Below are 21,858 nucleotides of genomic sequence, written 5' to 3' on the forward strand. Positions count from 1 at the left end.
ATTATCTAGAGATCGGCTGTGCTAAATTGTTTTCAGGTATGAATGCGCGTGTGTAATGGACCGGGGTTCGGTGTTCCCTCACGCCGATGCGATGTTTTCGGATAGTCTTTATACTCTCCAGTGATGGCAAAACTACAGCCAATGAAGCTGAACGCATGAACGGATGTTTGTTTTGTTGGTTTGTTTTTATTATTAAAATTGCCCGCTTGCCTGATTATTAGACTCTGCGGTGAGTCGTTGTGTAGTGAGGCTTTCCTCCCACGGTAAAGGCTTATGAAATCTAACTGTACTTGTATTGCTATTGCCTATCCAGTGCATGTCCTTTCATTCGTTTGGTGGGAAATCTGTAGCAGTGCCCTGGTGTGAAACATGTAAGTGCAGCCATGTGAATAGAAGCAGAGTAGGTTTCTGATGGTGCCAGTCTTTGTGCCAAGGTCAAGCTGGAGCAACACCTCAGGGGTTGGCAATAATGGAATTGGCAGCACAACAGCCGCCAGAATTGGCACTGCTATATTCTCTGGTTCTGGAACAGTTCTTCACAGGAAGTGGATAGAAGCATTAACGTCTCTGCCTCTGATTAAAAAAATAAATAAATTATAGACCAGTGTGTATGATAAGGAAAATGGAAGAAGATGAATGTAAACATATCAGATTAAATTAGTGGCGTGAGAGAGAGATGTAGTCTTTGATATTGTTTGTGTGATTAAGGCATCCTATTTATACTCCAGCTTGATCCAATCAAAGAAAATAACAAGAAAAAGAGTCTCTACATTGACCCCATTTCCTGAATACAGCTTGTCTTGGGTAAAAAAAAATAATAATAATAATTTTCTGTACTATTGTTATGTAATTTTATTAAAATGCTGTCAGTAATTTGATGCCCCTGATTATTTGTCCTTTATACAGTCTAGACCTTGCTGTGACCTTGAAAACAATGAGCTTTTCACTATCAGCTTTAATTTTAATTACAGAGGCTCTTGGGTCTTCTGTCACAGAAAGCAATTAGCTCAAGGTGTACAGAACGTTGTAATTCCCTGGGTGTTAATCAATAAGGCCCGGGTCAGCACCTTTAATCCCAAAGTAATAAAATTATTGACCTGAGGTGGATCCGAGGGACCGGAGAATAGTTTAATTGTCAAATTGTCCATTGTTCAACTACTCTTATGTATAATTCATTTAATGAGGTCTCTTAAGAAGATTAACGCATGAATGCACGGTACGGTTCTGATTAGAAGACCATATATTAAACTTTATGAAAATGACATAGACTTTAATAAATGAAACTTTAATCAAAACGTTATTCATATTTTCTATACGATTACTAGCGTTAATAACCTCAGGGTTGTTTATATTAGAGCATAAAAACAGAAATGAGCTCAAGAAACACTTTGGTAGTGCACTTTGGTTATTGCAGCATCGTTTATTTATTATTTTTTTACATCTCCATCTGTTCATAGTGGGACCAGTGAGCATGATTCTTACTCTTTTATCTTCAATATTTGACGTTTCCGTGTTTTTTTTTTTTGAAGAGTTTGGTGACCTGGGACGGAGATATGAACCTAAAATGTGTAAGAACGAGCTAAAATGGTAGTGTTAGGAACAGATTTCAGGCTGGAGGCCTGATTGAGGGTTTGACACTGATGGAGAGTTGTGACGGAAGATAAAAAGATATAAACTACACATGGATGGATGTACTTAATAAACTGGAAAGTGACTGCATATTGTAGTCGTATATATATATATATATATATATAAAAAAGTGCAATGCATGTCATGTGTAAAAAAAAAAAAAAAAAGAAATATACAGTCATGTGAAAAAATAAGTACACCCCATGGACATGGTTTATTTATTTATTTTTTTATTTTATTTTATTTTTCACATATTCGGAAAAGCAAACATTCGATCCTCTTTGAAACAGTGTCTATTAATAAAGTTGATATATCTGAACAAAACCAGAAGGAAGACTAGCTTTTTCAATCACTTATTCAACAGAATTATCAATAGATGCGATTTTCCGTGTCATTTTCCGTGATTTTCCGAGACCTGTCCATCAGTCTCTTCCGTGCAATATTCTTTTCGTTGAATCAAAGATGTTTGAGTTTTTTCTTGCGTGTACTGCCCGTTTCACATCCCCGGATATGAAGCTTGTGGGACGAATGTGTGGCTCCGTGTGATAGTTTACATGCGTGCACTCCTTTGCTTCTATTTTTGGGAAATAGAACCAGCGAAATTTGTTTGAACAAAAAATAATAATCGCACAAGTCCTAGTTGAGATCAGTTCTGAGCATCATGGAGTGATGTAGCTGAGGTTGAGGCACTGTCTGACGGTGCTGCCAAAGACGTGTGTTGTCGGCTGATTGGCATTTCCACATTGTCCGTAGTGTGTGAATATGTGCCCTACGATCTCTTGACACCACGCCTTGTGCCTGGAGTCCGCCGGGATAGGCTCCCGCCTCTCTGTGACCCTGTATAGGATAAGTGGTAAAGAAAATGGATGGATGCATGGATATACAGTATATATATATATTTTTTTTAAAAAAGAAAGAAAAAACCTTCTAGTTTAGACTGTACAGATACAGATCATTTACAACCCTGATACGATATACCGTCAACATTTTCATAGATATAAAACATCCTAATTATATCAATGCATATTTTATATACAGTCCACGTAGTGGTGGGTAAAGTTTACGTGCTGTATACTTTCATTCCATATTAAAATATAGACAAGGCAAACTACCGGGATGTTTAAAGTGCTTACGCGATTGGAATCTTACTCAGTAACTGAACCTAAAGAACCAATGCACAGTTACGTCTTGTGTCTCTGACACTCGCTATAATAAAACGTCCTCGATGTTGTTAGTTGTGAAACTAAATCAGGATTAATTGATCTCAACTTTTTATTTATCTCTTAAATCGTTTCAGTTCCAGTTTTTCTTCTAAACTGCATCATAAATACCAGTTGTCTGAGGCGCCATAACTGTTTCTCTCCATCTGTCTAACTCTCTCTCTCTCTCTCTTTTTTTTTTTTTTAATGGCAGATGTTTCACGAGGACGCGTCTGGAGGATGGCAGCTTGTGGCGGTGGATGTTAATAAACCACATGGCCTTGCTCCCGCCTGCCTCCAGGTACCAGACATGCAAGTTGATGGCACTGACACCCCTGAACGTCAGCACACCCTCAGCATAGCCGCACTGACAGATCTAATGCCACGCCACACTGTGGGAGTGTATGATCTTAGCTGCAAGCCACTCCGACGCAATGAGTGCATTTAGATTTAGCTGGAAACATTTGATGGAGTATGAAAGGATGTAGAATTGGGTTGAAGACTTCAGTGGGTTTTTTTTCTTTTCCTTTCTCAGTGATTATTATTATTATTATTGGCTATATGTTATGCACACACAATGCATTTTCAAGAGTTTTTTTTTTCCCCCCTCAAAAGTAAGCTTTGCCATCGTTTTACATTTGATCCAACAGCACATTTAATAGATCGTGACTCAGTCTGACGTGTCAGTGGCAATATGTTTGTCTTTAAACCATTATAGTACTGTTCTAATGAATACGATCTGAATGGCATTTGTGAGAGTGGGTATATGAGTAGAGCGCATAAAGCTTTTTTAATGGTTTCGGCTGTTCCGTGACTGATGGCAATGTAATATATAGGCCAGATCTGGCCAGGAGATTTGCCTTCATGGTTGAGTCACTCACGGAAAAATAGCCATGGGTGATCGGTCACGATGGACGATTAGTACAGCCGTCATTCTGACATAATTGATGAATAAAGCCATTCGTATACAATATCAGATGGCTTTAAGAATTATGCTCGGAGCCCATAATGAATAAAGCTGTGGTGATCCTCAGTATAATCACTGGACACAGTCAAGAAGGTAGGGTTTTTAAAAAAAAAAAAAAATAGTAGCAGACTCTCTGATGGTGAAGAATGACATTCAGTGACATTTCTGGATCCTGACGACTTTGAAGAGATCCCATTAGTACAAGACAAGCTATTGTGCGTCCACCCAGAGAGCAGTAGAGCAAAGGGAGTGAGAGAGAGAAAGATAGAGAAAGAGGGCTGCTCAAGTGTCTGAAGGTGTAGTTCAATCACACTGGCTTTCAGCACAACCCAACGGTCTGTGAACTGTGCCTGAATAGTCAGGTCAGACGCCGCAGACGGATGAACACTACGATGTCCGGTGTCTGGGCGAAAAGAAACAAGAGAACGCGAGGAAACAATCGCTTTAGCTCGTTTCCTCTCATGTGAAATGATGTCGCTGTCAAAAGTCGAAATCTTTCCACATCATTCGACTCACATCAGAGCTTTTATTCTGACACCGTGTCCGCGCACGCTACGCTACTGAAATTTGTTCAGATTTGTTGACACCGTATTAGAACGAAGATTCTTTTTTCTTACTACGTTCCTCATAGAAACCTAGATGTTCAATCGATGCGCTAATGTCTTATTGGGTTTTATATTTATATATAAGTAGAGCTTTTATAGTCATTCACCCGAATTGTTGGACACCTTAATTCTTTAATATGCATACTATGTATTGGTGATGTGCAACTATAGGCACAGAACGGTTGTGTTATCTTTACGAGTGGAATGATGAACAAGCATTTGAGACAGTCTCTGTGCTGGTATGTGAGTGATTTTTCTCTCTCTCACTGAATGGAGGTCTTTAGCATACTCTCACTTCCTAGATTCTCAGATTTTTTGATTTTTTTATGCAGAAACACCACCTGGTCTGGTGTCAACTCATTTACATGGAACTCTGTTGTTGCACCAACCAATCCATGATACTAAGAACAAGAAGTAAAGAAAATACTTATTTGCTTATCGCGGGCTCACAAAGTCCCAATAGGCCGGTGAATTTTTAGAGTAACTCTGTAATAGACGTTTGCGAGTCGACAACACGCAGCCATCCGGCGTACAGTCCGGCAGCTGGTTTAAAATGGCACTTTGTTTAGCTATGATCGATAAATTAGTGTGCTTTCCATACCCCAAAGCTTGTGTAGTGGCCCTTTACCTGTCTACTAGTTTCACATGTGAAAAGTTCATGTGTGCTGCAATCCATCTCGCAGAAACTGAAGGTTTGAGTACTTCACACACTTCACAGCTGTCAAAACTATCTCGAAACCACACGGAAACCCTGAAACTAGAGCAAGAAGTCGAAGAAACTGGAAAAGCAAGAGACGTTTTTCTTATTTTTCTCAGCCTTTGAATAGGAAACAAAATCACCGGTGCACATACGTTTGTGATGGACGGACATTATCGACTCCATAATCCCTGTATCCCTCTCCCAATCTTTACAACATACAGCATCTTACAGTAGAAATGATCCTGTAGGTCATAGACACCCTTTCTGCTGTAGTTTGTGGATATTTATTAGATATCATTTGGAGTATTTGCTATGAAACAAGACCTTTGCAGCCACTGAGAATATTAATCTATGTCAATTTGATGCAAAGAATGCAACACTGTGAATCTTTGTATTCACTGTCCTGTCCGCTCCTCCTCCTCTACTGAAAACCTTCATCGAGTGCGAGTATGGGGCAGCATGATTCCTGTCTCACTGGGCCTCTTTTCTTGTTTCCATTTTTGACCATTGATTACAATGATGACTCTATGGAAGCTACAGTCCCCTCCAAAACTGTCGGAATGGCAGTGGAAGCTCAGTGGTTAAGACGTTGCGCTACTGATTGTCAGGTTGTGAGTTCAAACCCCAGCACTGCCAAGCTGCCACTGTTGGGCCCTTGAGCAAGGCCCTTAACCTTCAGCTGCAGATATATACACGTAAGTCGCTCTGGATGAGGGCGTCTGCCGAACGTAAATATAACGGAACAGCAAGACCAATACATTTGGGTTTGAGATCAAAAGATGTCTATGAGATGAAAGTTTAAGATTTAAGCTTTTATTTCCTGGCATTTACATCTGGATGTGTTAAACGATATAAAACATCAAACCTTTTGTATCAGACCACCCAATTTCTAGGCGAGCAAAAGTATCGGAACAGATAAGTCTTGAAGTTCATTAAATAACACTTAATATTTGGTTGCATATCTCTTGCTTGCAATAACTGCTTCAAGCCTGTGACTTTCTGACATCGCACGATTAATTTTGGATGCATTTCTCCGTAAATCGGCAGACAAAATCTTCCAGTAAACTTCTGAATTAACTCTGCTGCTACCGTCATGAGTTCCATCATCAATAAAGATTAGGGAGTCTATTCCAGAAGCAGCCTTGCAAGCCCAAGCCATGACACTACCTCCACCATGTTCCACAGATGAGCTTGTAGTTTGTGGATCATGAGTAGATCCTTTCTTTGTCCACACATTGGCTTTTCTATCACTCTGGTAGAGGTTAGTCTTGGTTCCAGAACTTTTGTGGCTAATCTCTGTATTTATTTGCAATTTCTAGCGTTCTGATTCTTACTACCGATGAGTGGTTTTGCATCTTGTTGTATGGCCTCTATATTTATGCTCTCCAAGTCGTCTTTGAACACCTGTAAGTCCCATGTTACAATATTTTTGCCCGACTACAAATCGGGTGGTCTGATAGAAAATGTGCTATGTTCTACATTGTTTAACACATCTACATATACAGTGCCCTCTACTAATACTGACATCCTTGGTGAATATGAGCAAAGAACGCTCTGAAAAAGTTATTTATTGTTTAAATTTTTTATCTTTTATTAAAAACAATTCATAATCTGGAGAGATTCTGTACGGAGGAACGCTCTCAGATCCCTCGCCATGTGTTCTCCAACCTCATCAGGCGTTACAGGAGAAGACTCAGAGCTGGTATCTTGGCAAAGGGAGGTAGTATTGACTAAAAGGGTGCCAATAATTGTTACACACCCATATTTAACAAACCTTTTTTTTTTGGATGAACCTGTGTTGTGTTTGCAATTGTTTTATATCCATGAGAGCAGAGAATAATTTTTGTGAACGTTTTGAACAAAAGATCAAAGGGCTAAACAATAATGACAATTTTCACAGCCTTCTTTGCTCATATTTACCAAGGGTGCCAATATTAATGGACGGCACCGTACATAACAGGATTTAAAAGCTGAGATTCTAAACTCTCTTCTCATACAATGCTGTGAAAAACTATTTCTTCTGTATTTCTTCTTCTGATTTTTGTGTATATCTCATGCTAAATTGTTTCAGAAATGAAAACACATTATAAGATAAAACAAAGGCAACCCGAGTAAACAAAAAAATACGTTTTTTTTTTAAGTAATAATGTTATTTATTGAAGCAAAAGCATTATCCAGTACAAATTGGGCCTGTGTGAAAATGTATTTGCCCCCGTAGTTACTAATTCCAAAAATCTATGAAACTTCATTCATAATGGGGTTCAGCTGGACTAGACACAACCAGGCCTGATTACTGCAAACCCTGTTCGAGCAAATCAATGCTTAAATAGAACTTTTTAAACAGCATGAAGTTGGTTAAAAGGTTTTAATCTTACCCATTAACACACTCATTACAGAAATGATGAGGAGGAAGGTGATTGAAATACATCAGTCCGGGAAGGGTTACAAAGCTATTTCAAAGGCTCTGGGACTCCAAAGAACCACACTGAGAGACAAACGTAAAAACTCGGCACAGTAGTAAACCTTCCAGAAGTGTCCGACCTTCCAAATTCCTCCAAGAGCACAGCAACGACTCATCCAGGAAGTCACAAAAGAGCCAAGGACAACATCAACGCACCTACGTTCTCAGAAAGACACTGGGAGTCTTTTTTGCTAGAACGTTCTGTGGATTGATGAGTGGAAGGAGGAACTGTTTGGAAAACAGGAGTCCCGTTACATCTGGCGTAAACCAAACACCAAATTCCACAAAAAGAACATCATATCTAAGGTCAAGCATGGTGGAGGAGGTGTGATGGTGTGGGGATGATTTGCTGCTTCAGGGCCTCAAACCCAAATGTCTTCAGTCTACAACTAAAACAAATGAATTATCCTTGCCTTCCCAGTAGTTTTGGAGAGGACTGTAAATGGGGGCAATGAGCATGCTTGTGCCGCATCTAGAAATCATCGGAACTTTGGCCTATATCTATAATAAAGCAACTTTTTTTTTTTTTAAATCACATGCGGCAATTAGTATTCAGAATGCACAATACATGGAGTTATGAATGAGGACTTTATGAAGATTAGCATTTGTTTGTTGCTGCTCTTAAGTACTAGCAATAGGCTAGCCAGTGCAATAGGCTGTACTGACGGTCTTTATTAACTCACAAAAGTAACATTTAATATGCTACTTTTCATTAATATGCAGTGAGTTTGAAGAAAATTTGCTCCGTTCTGTTCCACTTGTGTGGATCGAGAGATTGAACTTCAGCTGTGAGATATCCTCATTCAGAGCTGAATTCTTCTGCAGCACTTGGTCATGTTTCATTAAACTGTTAATGTTAATGAGGTCTCCTTGTTCTCCTCTCCACAGGCCACACAGATGCATCGCCTTGCATTATAATATTAGAAAAAAAAAATTCTAAGGTGTTTCTAGAAAAGTTGGTGCTAAAGACCGCTCTAGTCATCTAGGGTTTTGAACTTTTTTTTACTGAGTTTGCTGAAAGTCCACACTGTTCAAAAGTTGTCATGTGGATATTGTGGAAATCATAAAAGCTTAATGGAGAAAGTGTTAGAATTTTAGATGTGTTTGTACTACAGTTATCCGGTAGAGCTTAAGTGATTCAATATGCTTTTTTTGAGCTTCTGGTAATAAAACACAGTGGAGACGTTTGCCGTATTAGCACTACTAGACTATGTTTAACTAAACGTATTATCAAAGACACGAGCAAGAGTTTTTTCTTTAACATCTTTCTACCAGGCCATAAATCCAAATGTCCATCACCCCAGTCCTAATTAAAAAGTATTTGGGAATTGTTAATACAATTGTTGTTAATTGTTCCTGGTTTTTGGTAGATGTTTTTCCTATCTATCTATCTATCTATCTATCTATCTATATATATATATATATATATATATATAAAAATGCAAGTCATAGAAACATGTTGTGTTATTAACATTAAAATGCTATCGAGTTGTGTATTTTTCTGTGGCGGCATCATGTGAACTGACACTAGAGGTTTCGCAGGATTGTAGAGCAGTCACTTGTATCAGAGCCACTCCTTGGTTAAAAATTCTTTCCATGCGCCAAAGACTTATCAAATCTTAGCACCTTCTGTTTGTGAACAGAGCAACAGCGTGTCAGTGAGAGGATGGAGAAATAGCGACGTGTCGACTGAATCGTTGCCGCAAAAACACGCTTGTTGTTACTGAATAATTTAATATTCATTTTAAACTGTTTTTTTATTATTTTTTTTATTATGCTACCTGGCCAACTGGGTGCAGGCAAAACTGCTTTGCCAAAAAAAAATGGCAGTAACATCTAACATCCGTGGTATAATAATACTTTGTAAACTAAAGAGAAAGTATTGTAGTGCCACTATGCCATTGTAAAGCGAGCACTAAGGTGCAAACTCGTGAGCTGCCTCAGTAAGGTTATGTTTAATGCCATGATTTTATTAGCGTAAATGTTTTCTGTTGAAGAGATGTGCCGACGTGTGTTATAACCGCGAGTCCGTTTGTGTTTCTTAGTGTTCACAGTCCAGCCAGTCTAGGTTCGCTGGCTAGTTCAGTTCTGTGGCGAACCACCAAGCCAATAAAAAAGCAAGTGGGTCAATCCATCTCAAGTGGTCCAGTAATTATAAAGTTCTGATTTTTTTTGAGTGATTTCCACAATGTATTGGCAAACCCACCGTTGTTTTTTCTTTTTTTTTTTTAAATACCAACTGTACTCCTGTACCAACATGATATGTTAGGATTCTTCAAATCTGGCCCTCAAGTTCCATTTCCCTGCAGGGGTTACCTCCAACCCTAATCAAACGCACCGGAACAAGCTAACCAAGGACTTCAGGATTACTAGATAATTACAGGTAGGTTTGAAGTTTGGAGGTTGGAGCTATACTCTGCAAATTATAGGTCTTATTTCTATGAAAATTTCAGGTTTGTATCTGGTCCCCCACCAGAGATACTTAACCTGAAAGTGAGGGGGGTTTTAAAATATCGCATATTCTCGCCCTTATAAAAAATTAACAGACGTCTCAAACCCTATACTATAACACTACACGTACCCAGGTACGCCCTAAAAATCAAGACTGAGACTTGAATCCTTCCCATTATAAATTGACCCGAAAAGTAGAACTGTGAGCAATCTGGAGCACTAATTTGGACTTAACTTCTAAGTCTAAGGAAGAAGAATGTGCAAAATGTTTTATATATATATATATATATGTCCATGTACCTGTAATGTGCTCTAGAGATCAGTTTTTGTTCTCAGGAACTATAGTAGGACCCTCCTGAGTCGAGATATTGAGGTTTTCATAAACAGCTGTATAACCAATATTTGTTGTATGCCATGACACAAAGATGGCTGTTGTGGTTAAACTAAGTAAAAAAAAACAAACTGGTGCTTTTTCAGTGCCAGTAAATAGAGATAAACACTCAAATTTTTTTTTAGTAAAATTAAAAAAATCAAGCAATCTGTATTGGACCACTTGAGATGGAATGACCCAAGTGCATTGTTTTGATGATGCGTCCTGGTCAAGCTTCGTCCTCACCAGTGTCCAATGATGACTGACTCCTCATCATTTACTGCAGTCCACCAGTGTGTTTTTGAAACATCAGCAAGAAGAACGCTATTACCAGCTGACCTGAGGTGTTCTCACCTTTCTGTATTAAATACAGGTATACAAGTACTATATATCAATTCATTATGTTTCCCAGTTGCAGTATTTTGAAGTATTTTTCCCAATGGTGTTAGCAGTGCCCTGTCGTTGTACCGAGACTATTACTAGACAGCACTTTTCTGCTAATTTTAGCTATTCATTAGCTAGGAACACTTTCATTTAGTTATTATCCTTCAACCTCTCAACCCCCGTTCCTTCTTCCCCATTGGTGCACACTAACAGCAAACGTCACGAATCCCTTTTCATCCACATGAGCTCCTGTCCAGGCTCAGCCCACGTCCGTCACCTAGCTGAGACAGTCAGGGGGGCAAATGGGAATTCCAGAGAACACTCGGCATTAATTAATCCGCCGATCTGAGCCCGAGCATGAATCACCATGCTCTAATAATGGCGCTGATAGGCAGAGGGATTTGAACCCTGCGAGCCTCCCACAGGATATTTGTAGCCCGAGCGCTTAATTAAACCATCTAACATAATTAAACAGTTACGACAGAAATACATGTGCCCTTTGTTTTACTAAAAATACCTGTGGTTTGAGTGCTTCGTTTTCATCTCATCCGCATGTGGCAGGAAATGAGTTTAGAAAGCTGATAAACAAAATATCGAAGAATAATTCGAGCTGTGGGGTCATTTAAGCAAAAACCGCATGCGAAAATGGCTTTAGAGTTCTGTCGTGTTAATGAGCGGCTTTAAATAAAAATAAAAGACGGATGGGCGAGTAGCTATAATCCCCCCGAAACAAACCGAAGTTCATCTTTAAAAATTCTTTATGCTTTTTTTTTCTTCACTGGCCACCTGCTTTATACAGTTACGTAAGCACGCTTTTTTCAACAGATTTTCTGATGACTTGGCTTTATGACTTCCTGATGACTTTCATTTGATGCTCTGTTTGCCTGAACAGAACGTCTTAGCCGTAGCAACAGCAGTTATCCTCGAATGTGTGTTCTTACTGTGGGGTTTCTAAGCATCGTTTGAATGTAAACGTGTACAGTGTGTTCCTCACAATCCTCATCATTCTGTTCCAGCTTAAGCTTTGTCTAACTATATAATATGGTTGTATAGAGAATTTGTTGTGGCTATATAGGGGGCATGGTGGCTTAGTGGTTAGCGCGTTTGCTTCATACATCCAGGGTTCGAATCTTGACTCCGCCTTGTGTGTCTCCCTGTGCTTCGGGGGTTTCCTCCGGGTACTTCGGTTTCCAAAGACACACGTTTTAGGCTGATCGGCATTTCCAAATTGTCTGTAGTGTGTAAATGTGTGTGATTGTGCCCTGCAACGGGTTGGTACCCCATCCAAGCTGTCCCCAGGCTTGTGCCCCAAGTTCCTTGGGACAGGAACCTTTATCCCCCGTGACCCTGTGTAGGATAATTCCTACGGAAAATGGACGGATGTATAAATATATATAAATATACTTTTCTTTTCTTTTTCTTTCTCTTTTAATTCCAGTGTTATCAGTCTACAGAAGTCCAGAAATGTTTCCATTTCTTTCTTTTTTTTTGTGGTCTCAAGATGACAAAAGTTATTTTCTCGAGATTCCGACTTATTTTTCTCGTTGTTCATGACAACAAAAGTTATTTTCTGATATCGTGTCGCAGTACCATACTAGCATCACATCACTGTGGCCTTTGGCACACTGTCATATCTTGGCACAATCTCGATTTTGCAGTAATTACGTCCTATTTCCAAAGATTTTGATCCACATTTGTCTTATGAGTCGCAAACCGTTCGGACGGCATCTCCCAAACATTATGCATTATCATTATTAACTGACCACCTGTTCAGGATCACTATAGTGGCCATGAGTCACATTTTCAAATGACGCACACTAATTCGGAAATCGCCTAGCGCTAACAATCATACAGCTGATAAATCGATACACAGACGTACTGCATCGATCCAGATGGGGAAATTTCGGAAAAATATAATCAAACTCAAGCTTGAGATCGAACTCGGAGCCGTGGAACTGTAAGGCGGTCACTCTACTGCTATTCTAGCTGTTTGTGCCAATCCCTGATTACTGATTAAAGTAAAAATGGATACCTAATCATGCATCGTGATCTTGAGAAGAAAACTTTTTCAGTTACATATTATCTTTATGTCTCTCACAAGAAAAAAATAAAAAAATGCATGGCCTTTCTGGACTTCTGTATGAATCCCATTTTAGGGACATTATAATGATGTTAGATCAAGGTATCGACCTGGTCTGATATTGATCCGATTCTGCATCTTTTCTGTAATTGAGTTGGCTCTCTGCAGGCGTCTGTTATTAAGCTACAGAAATGTGTATGATCGGATTGGAAAGCATGTAACCCCGATGATTAAGGCGAGTATTGACTTACAGTTGTATTGGTACATCCCTTATATAAATGGAGACCGAGCCAATGATCTGTTTTATTGACAGAGTAGAGATCCGAGTGGCCTGAGAATTGGTGTAAACTAATTGGCCATCTCTTACTGCCAATTTACCCACGTACTTACTGCCAGTTTTGTCACACGGTGACAGCACCTTCATTCTACTGTAGATCTCGTTCACACTGGATGCTTAACACATATTCTCAAGAGTAGACAAAAAAAGCTCTGCAAATGTTTAAATGTTCAGTGTAGTCAGAGTTGGGCAAATAATAAACACATCAGATAACCCAACGAGCAGCTGGAAGCTCCAGTGTGCTGGCAAGTCCTATGTGTTGATTAGAAATCTAACTGATTAGACTAAAAAATGGTAGCTAACGTAATGTTTGGTGAGCTAGTTGGCTAGTTAAGTGCATTATAATATAGACTAAGACACATGAATGAGTTATAGACCCTAATTATCGCCTGATAAAATAGTGCAGTGTCGACTTCGGACAAAAAGACCCTGGTGAACATTTGGGCTGCAGTTCTCTTCTCGATTCACAAGTGAAATTATTATTTGAGTCGGGCTAGCTTCTTTATTTTCTCTCGAGGTGACTACATGTTGTGCTTGCAGGAGAGTTATATGTACTTCGTACTGCATTTTATCTCATATTATATATTATATTGTACTGCATCGCTTGTCCAACACAGGGTCGCGGGGAACCTGGAGCCTATCCCAGGGGACGTGGGGCACAAGGCGGGGGACACCCTGGACGCGGTGCCGACTCATCTCAGGGAACATACTACAGACAATTTGGAAATGCCAATCAGCCTATACAAGTCTTTTCACTGGGGAAACCGAAGCATGGGGAGAATATGCAAGCTCCAGGCACACAGGGCGGATGCGAGAGTCCAGCCCCCAAGGCAAACATGCTAACCGCTAAGCCACCGTACCACCCCTGCTAATAAAAAAAAATAAAAAAACAGTTCTACTGACAGCCAGATCACACCTCAGATGACGTGTGTAGTGTTGTGTAGCATGTGCTATTACAGCATCAAGCATTGGTACAGAGAACCAAAATGGCAAAAGTCAGTAGGAAGTAGAGTCTGTTGAACCTAACTGTCCACTGGGAAATTACGAATAAAAAACCAATAGCCCGTCATGAAATCAGCTTGTCACACACTCCTAGGCTGGTGATTTATAGACCCCTGAATAGTTGTCATCTCCGAACCTTGAGGTCCTTCAAAATGCTTTAAATGAACTCAGTCTTGATTAAGCGCTTTGCAGAGATATTAAGCAGTATATTATATTTACTCTCTTTGGAACTGACAAAGAATAAACCCGTAGGTAGCACAAGGAGATAAAGTTAAGACACAAAGAGCACATGAAGTTCCATAGACATACAATAGAGGCTTGGATAACATGCCGCTGATAGAATACAAACTGGGAAAAGAAACCATCAGCCTCAGTGTAGAAGCTATTCAATTTATTCTGACATCCTCTTAATGCATTCATATGCCACCAGCAAAATCAGAGAAAGTAGGCCAGAGCACCTAGGTTGCACTTGCAGTTCTAAGTGTTCGGCAGCTCTAGTCAGTAGAATAAAATGTGAGAGCGACAATCTCGCAAACCGCCGTAGACAACCGAAGCCTACAGCACACAGGAGCCACAACAGCAGCTTTTCAACCTCCAGACCATGTTATTATTGTGACATCCATGTGAACTCGGACCCCGAGAAAATGGAGTCTGTCCTACATCTTCAGTCAAACCACCCCGTCCCCGTCCCCGTCCCGTCCCGTCCCCCCCACCCCACCCCCTCCGGGAGGCTGAGTGTCTGGGAGCTGAAAATGTCAAACTGCTTTGTCACATCCCGTCTTAGTCAGAGAGTGGGCTCCAGGAGGAATGACAAGCAGAAAGACAAGCCAGACCAGACAATGGAACGGGGACAGGACGGCCATGCTTATTACCTATGTGAATGTTTCTAAGAGGGCCTATTTTAGTGTAATGTTGAAATCATATACATCTAATGGATACAATCTAAACGGATGAGTGGATTTACAAACACGTCGTGTTTTGAAGAAGTAAACACTGATGGGACTACATCAATGGATCGTGTGGATCATGTAACGAACCTGGAGTGGGCATTACTGATCAATACACGAGTCGGATCCTTTAAGTTGTGGTACTGTAGTATACAACAACAAAAAAGGTTTATATGAGCCTTAAAATCAAGTCGTTTTTAAGTCTGAGAAGCAGTGAGGCTATGTGAAGATAAATTAGCAATTACAAAAGCCATTACATCTTATTTAACATACACAAGAGTGAGAGAACAGCTGCTTAAACGCCATTAAGTCTCATAGGCCAGATTAGTGAGTGAGTGTGTGTGTGTGTGTGTGTGTGTGTGTGTGTGTAAGTCCTGCGGCTCTGGAGCTCCACATGTGGCCCAGTCTGTCTGTTTTGCCCATGGGGGAAAGTGTCTCTTCTATCTCTTAATGTTAATGAAATTTCAACCAGTTCCAGCAGCTGGCATGATTGTTTTCTTTTACATCTTTCCATGTCTTCTGCCTTGTACATACAGAATGCTTATTGCTTAATTACTTGCCTAATTACTGTGCAGCAACATCACGATACCCTGTGTTACTAACGGCACATGCACTGTAAGATGAACAGGATTATCGTTTCACAGCACAGAAAAAGGACAGCCATGCCCAGCTTGTTTGATCCCAACAGATATACAGTGCAGGAAATAATTTATTGAACAGTGTATATCTGTACTTTTCATCCGATTTAGATAATGCTGTGATACTGTAGCTTCAGGACGGCAGTCTTGCACGCAAGTCCCCATCAGTGAACAGTGGATTAGTTGAACATGTGAAACTATAATGAATTTCCTATTTACACATTTGCACCTTTTGACCATGTACGGTGGTGCTTGAAAGTTTGCGAACCCTTTAAAATGGTCTAATTCTGCATAAATATGACCTAAAACATCATAAAATGTCCTAAAAGTAGATAAAGAGAATCCAGTTAAACAAATGAGACAATAATATTATACTTGGTCATTTATTTATTGAGGAAAATGAGCCAGTGTTGCATATCTGTGAGGGGTAAAAGTATGTGAACGTTTGCTTTCAGTATGTGGTGTGAGCTCCTTGTGCAGTGATAACTGCAGATAAACGTTTGGGGTAACTGTTGATCAGTCCTGCAGATCGGCTCGGAGGAGTTTTATCCCGTTCCTCAGTACAGAACAGCTTCAACTCTGGGATGTTGGTGTGTTTCCTCACATGAACTGCTTGCTTCAGGTCCTTCCGCAACATTTCTACTGGATTAAGGTCAGGACGTTGACTCGGACGTTCCAAAACATTCACTTTATACTTCTTTAACCGTTCTTTGGTAGAACAACGGGTGTTTTATTGATATGTATGCAGAAATGTAGAAAACTCTAAAGGGTTCACAAACTTTCAAGCATGACTGTAGAAGCACAGTTATAGAAGGGATTTATTTATAATTGCAGGATTCATTGTCACCCAGACAAAAATTGTTGCTTTTTTTCATTTTTACATATGGACAAGCAAACATTTGATCCTTTTTGAAACAGTGTCTATTAATAAAGGTGATACACTCTATCAAATGATACATAAAAGTAAAACATTTTGTAGTCATTTTCACAATTTAAATTAACAAACAGATCAGTCACATGGAAAAAGTAAGTACACCCCTACGTTTATCATACCTTCAAATCTATTAAATTAGAATCAGGTGTTGAAGATCGGGTGCCAGTGATTAGAACCTGATTAGAGAGTGCAGGTGGAACCGGTCTTATTTATTCCCCTCTCATATCTAGTGTCTGGTGTTCCCTTTGTTATTGAGGCGTGTGATGTCATCATGCCAAGATCTAAAGAGTTCTGTAAGACCTTCAGAATAAAGACTGTGGATGCCTAAGAGTCTGGCGAGGGATTTAAAAAGATGTCCAAATTATTTGAAATACATCGTTCCACTGTACGTAAAATCATCTACAAATGGCGCAGATTTCACACGACTGCCAATTCGTCCAGGACTGACCGCCCCAGCAAATTCAGCCCAAGATCAGACCGTCTGATGCAAAAAGAAATCTCAAGAACCCCAAAATTTCATCACAGGATCTGCGAGTAAGTCTTGCAGGTGTTGGTGTGAAAGTGCATGCTTCTACAATCAGAAAGAGAGTGCACGAATTTGACCTGCATGAGAGGCGTGCCAGGAAAAAAGCCTCTGCAAGTTTGAAGTTTGCCAGTGAGCATACAGGCAAAGACCAGGGCTTTTGGAATAATGTGCTCTGGAGAGACAAATCAAAGATAGAGTAGTTTGGACACAGTAACAGCAGACATGTTTGAGGCAGACCAAAGACAGCTTTTCAGGAGAAGCACCTCATACCAACTGTGAAGCACGGTGGTGGAAATGTTATGGTTTGGGGTTACTTCGCTGCCTCAGGGACTGGACAGCTTTCATTCATTGATTCAACTATGAATTCTGCATCACATCAAAGAGCTCTTGAAGATAATCTGAGGCCATTTGTCCATCTGTGAGGCCATCTGACCTTTCAACAGGATAATGATCTTAAGCACACGAGCAAATCCACCAAGGAACGGCTCAGAAAGAAGAAATGGAGGGTTATGGAACGGGCTAGATGAAGCCCGGATTTGAATCCCATCGAAATGTTATGAGGGGACGTGAAACGCGCAGAACGTGCAAGAAAACCCTCAAACATCTTACAACTGAAAGAATATTACATGGAAGAGCGGTCAGGATTCCAGCAAGCCGACGTCAGAGACTGATGGACAGGTATGCAAAACACCTACAAGACGTTATTTCTGCTGAAGGGAGCAATACTAGCTTCTGACGCCAAGGGTGTACTTACTTTTTCAACAGAAGAGTGTTGCATCTATTCATATTTCTGTTGAATAAATGATTGAAAAAGCTATTTTTTTCCCCGGTAATGTTCAAGTATATCAATGTTATTAATAAACACAGTTTCAAAGATGATCAAAAGTTCGCTTGTCCAAACATGTCAGAAAGCCAACAGTTTTCACGGGGTGTACTTATTTTCTCACATGACTGTACGTAGTGACCCCATTTTGAGTAATCCAATTATTGACTGCCTAAAGGCTGAGACTCGGAGAGCTGTGCTACACTGATTTTACACCCACTGCAAAATGAAGCTCTGTATGTTGACTGAATCAGAACAATCAGGAATCCTCTCCACTTCCTGGCTGTTGTTGTTTTTTTTCCCACCGTGTATTTTTTTTTTTCTTGTATTTCTTCAGTCTACATTATATAAGATTGAGAAATAAGCTCCCCATAATATACTGCATATGTGTCTGTTTTTATTCCTCACAGAGTCTTAGTCAAGTCGAGTCGCTGTGTTTGTTCCAATTTCTCTCTTCCGCTCTTTGCATTTTTTTTTTTTTTTTTTTTTAGATCCTCCCTCTCGTTCCTGTCAATTTATCCACCCACTTACAGTCTGTGGGGCTGCATTTGGACCGCCATGTACAAGTGTCGCAGTTTATCCGTATTTTTCAACAGCACACTGTGCTCTACTCTGCTTTATAAACACGTTCAAGCTCCACTCGAGTGCAAAAACAAAGCTATACTCTATAGTTCACCTGATAACACTCAAAAATGTATGCTTCGCTCATGAATATTATCGGTTCTGTGTCTCTCTGTGAGTCCGTGTACTCTGTCTATCTCGGTAATGAATGGGTCAGGATTGCTTTTCACACCCTGTGGTGTAGTTTGTGGAAAATTTAGCATCCTGCTGTTTTCTAGAGAAATCACAGTGCGTGGTCGCACTTTCACCTCAGCTTGGCTTTACGTCTCAGTGGAATGGTCGGAGAGACTATTTTCCAGTCGCTCAGCTTACTACATCTAAATTAGTGCTGTTGTTTGGTGTTGAAACCTATTCATTAATGCAAAATTGTGATCCTTGTTCGGTGCTCACACGTAAAGCTACAATTCTTATGGACGCTAGTATCCTGTATTAGAAAACGGGTTCAAGTTAGATAGTCTAGAAGTCGAAAACCGAAGTAGAAAGTATGTATAAGTGAAGTGAGAAATGTCTGTCTGTCTGTCTGTCTGTCCGTCTGTCCGTCTTCGGTAACTGCTGTATTTTGGTCAGGGTCATTGTGAATCCGGAGCCTATCCCGGACTGGGCGCGTTCGTGGGACGCCAGTCTACGGCTGGGCGATATATTGATATAATACCGATTATTGTGATAAATGAGTACGTGATATAATTTTTCTGAGATATCGTTGGTACGGTGATGTATTTTTATTTATTTATTTATTTATTTATTTATTTTACGTTTTTTTAATCATTACGAAAATAAATAGTACTGAACGGATGTCGTTGATTTGATGAAACTTAATCGTCTTTGTCTTTGTAGACATTAAAGAAAGGTATCGTCAAACTCAGTTTAATGTTTTTTTTGTTTGTTTGTTTATTGTACTACTGTGTTGCAGACGGTTCTGCGAGCTAAATGATATACTGTGACACGCATCACGTATCGTAGAAATGTCCTCAAGTATCGTGATATGATTGTTTTTGTCATATCGCCCAGCCCTACACCAGTCCATTGCAGGGCACCATACACAAACACATGCACACACACACACACACACACACACACACACACACACACACACACACACACAACAGACTTCTTATCACTGTCATGGGCTGCAGACTGAGGCAGTCTGGGAGGACTGAGAGGCCACTGGCAGTGTCCACTCAATCCTGCTCTGTCCTGCCTGTGATTAATAGACTCTATTATGAAACAGCAGAGGATGATGGATCTGCCTCAATATGGCTGTTTTGGACATCAGTGAGGAATGGTTCAGGCTGCCTTGTCATGACCAATGTGCATTTCAAGTGTTTTGCACTGTTATATTTTGGAAGGGTTTTAGGTTGTATGTCTGCATCAGGTGTTTAAATCTTTAGTACAGCGACCGTCTTTCCGAACATGTTTCTGTGCTTGGGGCAAAGGAATATTTTGCCATTATACGTTTCAATGAATTATGAGATTTGTGTCACTTGGATGAACCGATGCAGTGAATTTTACAATGCTGCGTTCAACACGGAAGCTTTCATCCGCAGTGCCTGCATTTCAATCCCTGCAATTTGTGTTGCCAAGACTACAACTAGGACAAAAACACACACTTAATCCCAGTATCTCGGAGCAAAATGAACTGGTGTTCAGAGTGGTACACGGAGCCACCGTTCTGTTCCAAATGACCGAAACAGGACTTTCCGTCTGTGTCTTCGCAGCACCTGATGCGCTCGTCTATGTTCCACATGTTCATCTTGAGTATGGTGGCCATGGATGTGGTTGTGGCGTCCAGCAACTATTACAAGGGCAAGAACCATAAAAAGGACTACGATGAGTTCTACCTGGCCGAGGTAAGCCGTTAAGCATTCAGCTTTCTATACCAGCTATTCCATGTAGAGAAATATCAAGAATAATGTCAATGATATTTAGAAGCATACGGTATAATGTCATAAACGTGACGGCATCGGTGTCGCTTTTGGTACGTCCTTTATTTATGTATTAAATTTTACAGACTTTTTCTGACCTGTCTTCACTGCATTCTGCCTTAAAAACAGAGATTAAATCAACTGAGGAGTAACAGTGTGGGTGTAAACAGCCTGTAGGCACACTCCAGTCTTGGGATTGGTTCTGAGCATGCGTACAAATGTGTGTGTGTGTGTGTGTGTGTGTGTGTGTGTTTATGGGCACGCGTGCTGTCTGTCACGTTCTGACTGTGCCATCAGTATGCAGGTGGCACGGTGGGGAACAAAGACAGATAGAGGAGTATGGCCGCCCGCCCACTCCCAGCTGAAAGGCAGAGATAAGGAGAGGAAAAGCATGAGGCATACTCACTGCCCAATTCCCAATTCATCTCACTACTAATCCAATTCACCTTTTCATCTGGATCTGAGGAGTCTGTAAAGGTGCTAGCTAATTTGGTCTGTTGTAATGACTTTTTATAATACGCGTGGCCGTCTGGGAAACTCATCGGATGTCGCTGTGGCTGAATTCCGGAAAACTGGCAGGAAAATACATTGCTATCTCTACTTTAAGAGGACATGAAAATATTTCGCTAAACCGACATGGAAGGGTTTTTATTTAGGCGATTTTTCCAACCGTACCTACCTGAAAAATTACGCCGGCTAAAGATGGCTAAAACCTTGAGAGTTAACTGCTTTACTCACGTAGCGAACGTCTCACTTTGGTCAGATGTTTGCATGGCTACATGCAGTAACGTCAACAACAACAACAACAACAACAAATCAATTTAACCAAATAGCGAGTATCAAATTGCCTGCAATGCTCCTGCACCCTCATATCATCATCAAAACAGAGAAGAGCACTTAAACACTGTACAGATAACAGCGGAAAACATTCTTACATGCTTACATGGACTAATAAAAAGATATCAATAAAAAGAAATTTGTCCAATATAGTAGAATGTATTATTTCCCCGTTGATATCGGTTGAGTAAAGAGACGACGATGAAGCTCGTGTTTAAAATGCTTGCCCGTTTAAAATTTTTGTTTTTAACACAGCTGTGGTGCTGTTTCTCCTGCGATAAAAGCAGTGAGTGACATCTGAGCTGTAGTCACGTACTGCTCTTATTACAGGAGACACAACACCACAGCTCTGTTTATGACATATTTGAAGAAAAAAAAAAAATTAGAGACTGAGACTCGAACCCTTCCCATTATAAACTGACCCT

At 40.2% G+C, this 21,858-nt stretch overlaps 1 protein-coding gene across 1 annotated transcript in view; it reads left to right on the top strand.

Annotated features, from left to right (window-relative positions):
* The window catches only part of nalcn (sodium leak channel, non-selective), a 95,503-nt gene that overhangs the window by 13,997 nt on the left and 59,648 nt on the right, over positions 1–21,858 (top strand). The window contains exons 9-10 of the mRNA XM_053627716.1: positions 3,043–3,129; positions 20,390–20,521. Of these exons, the coding sequence (XP_053483691.1) occupies positions 3,043–3,129; positions 20,390–20,521 (219 nt within the window). The remainder of the gene's footprint in view (positions 1–3,042; positions 3,130–20,389; positions 20,522–21,858) is intronic.

This window comes from Ictalurus furcatus, chromosome 6, assembly GCF_023375685.1.
Source record: "Ictalurus furcatus strain D&B chromosome 6, Billie_1.0, whole genome shotgun sequence".
Taxonomy (NCBI): Eukaryota; Metazoa; Chordata; class Actinopteri; order Siluriformes; family Ictaluridae; genus Ictalurus; species Ictalurus furcatus.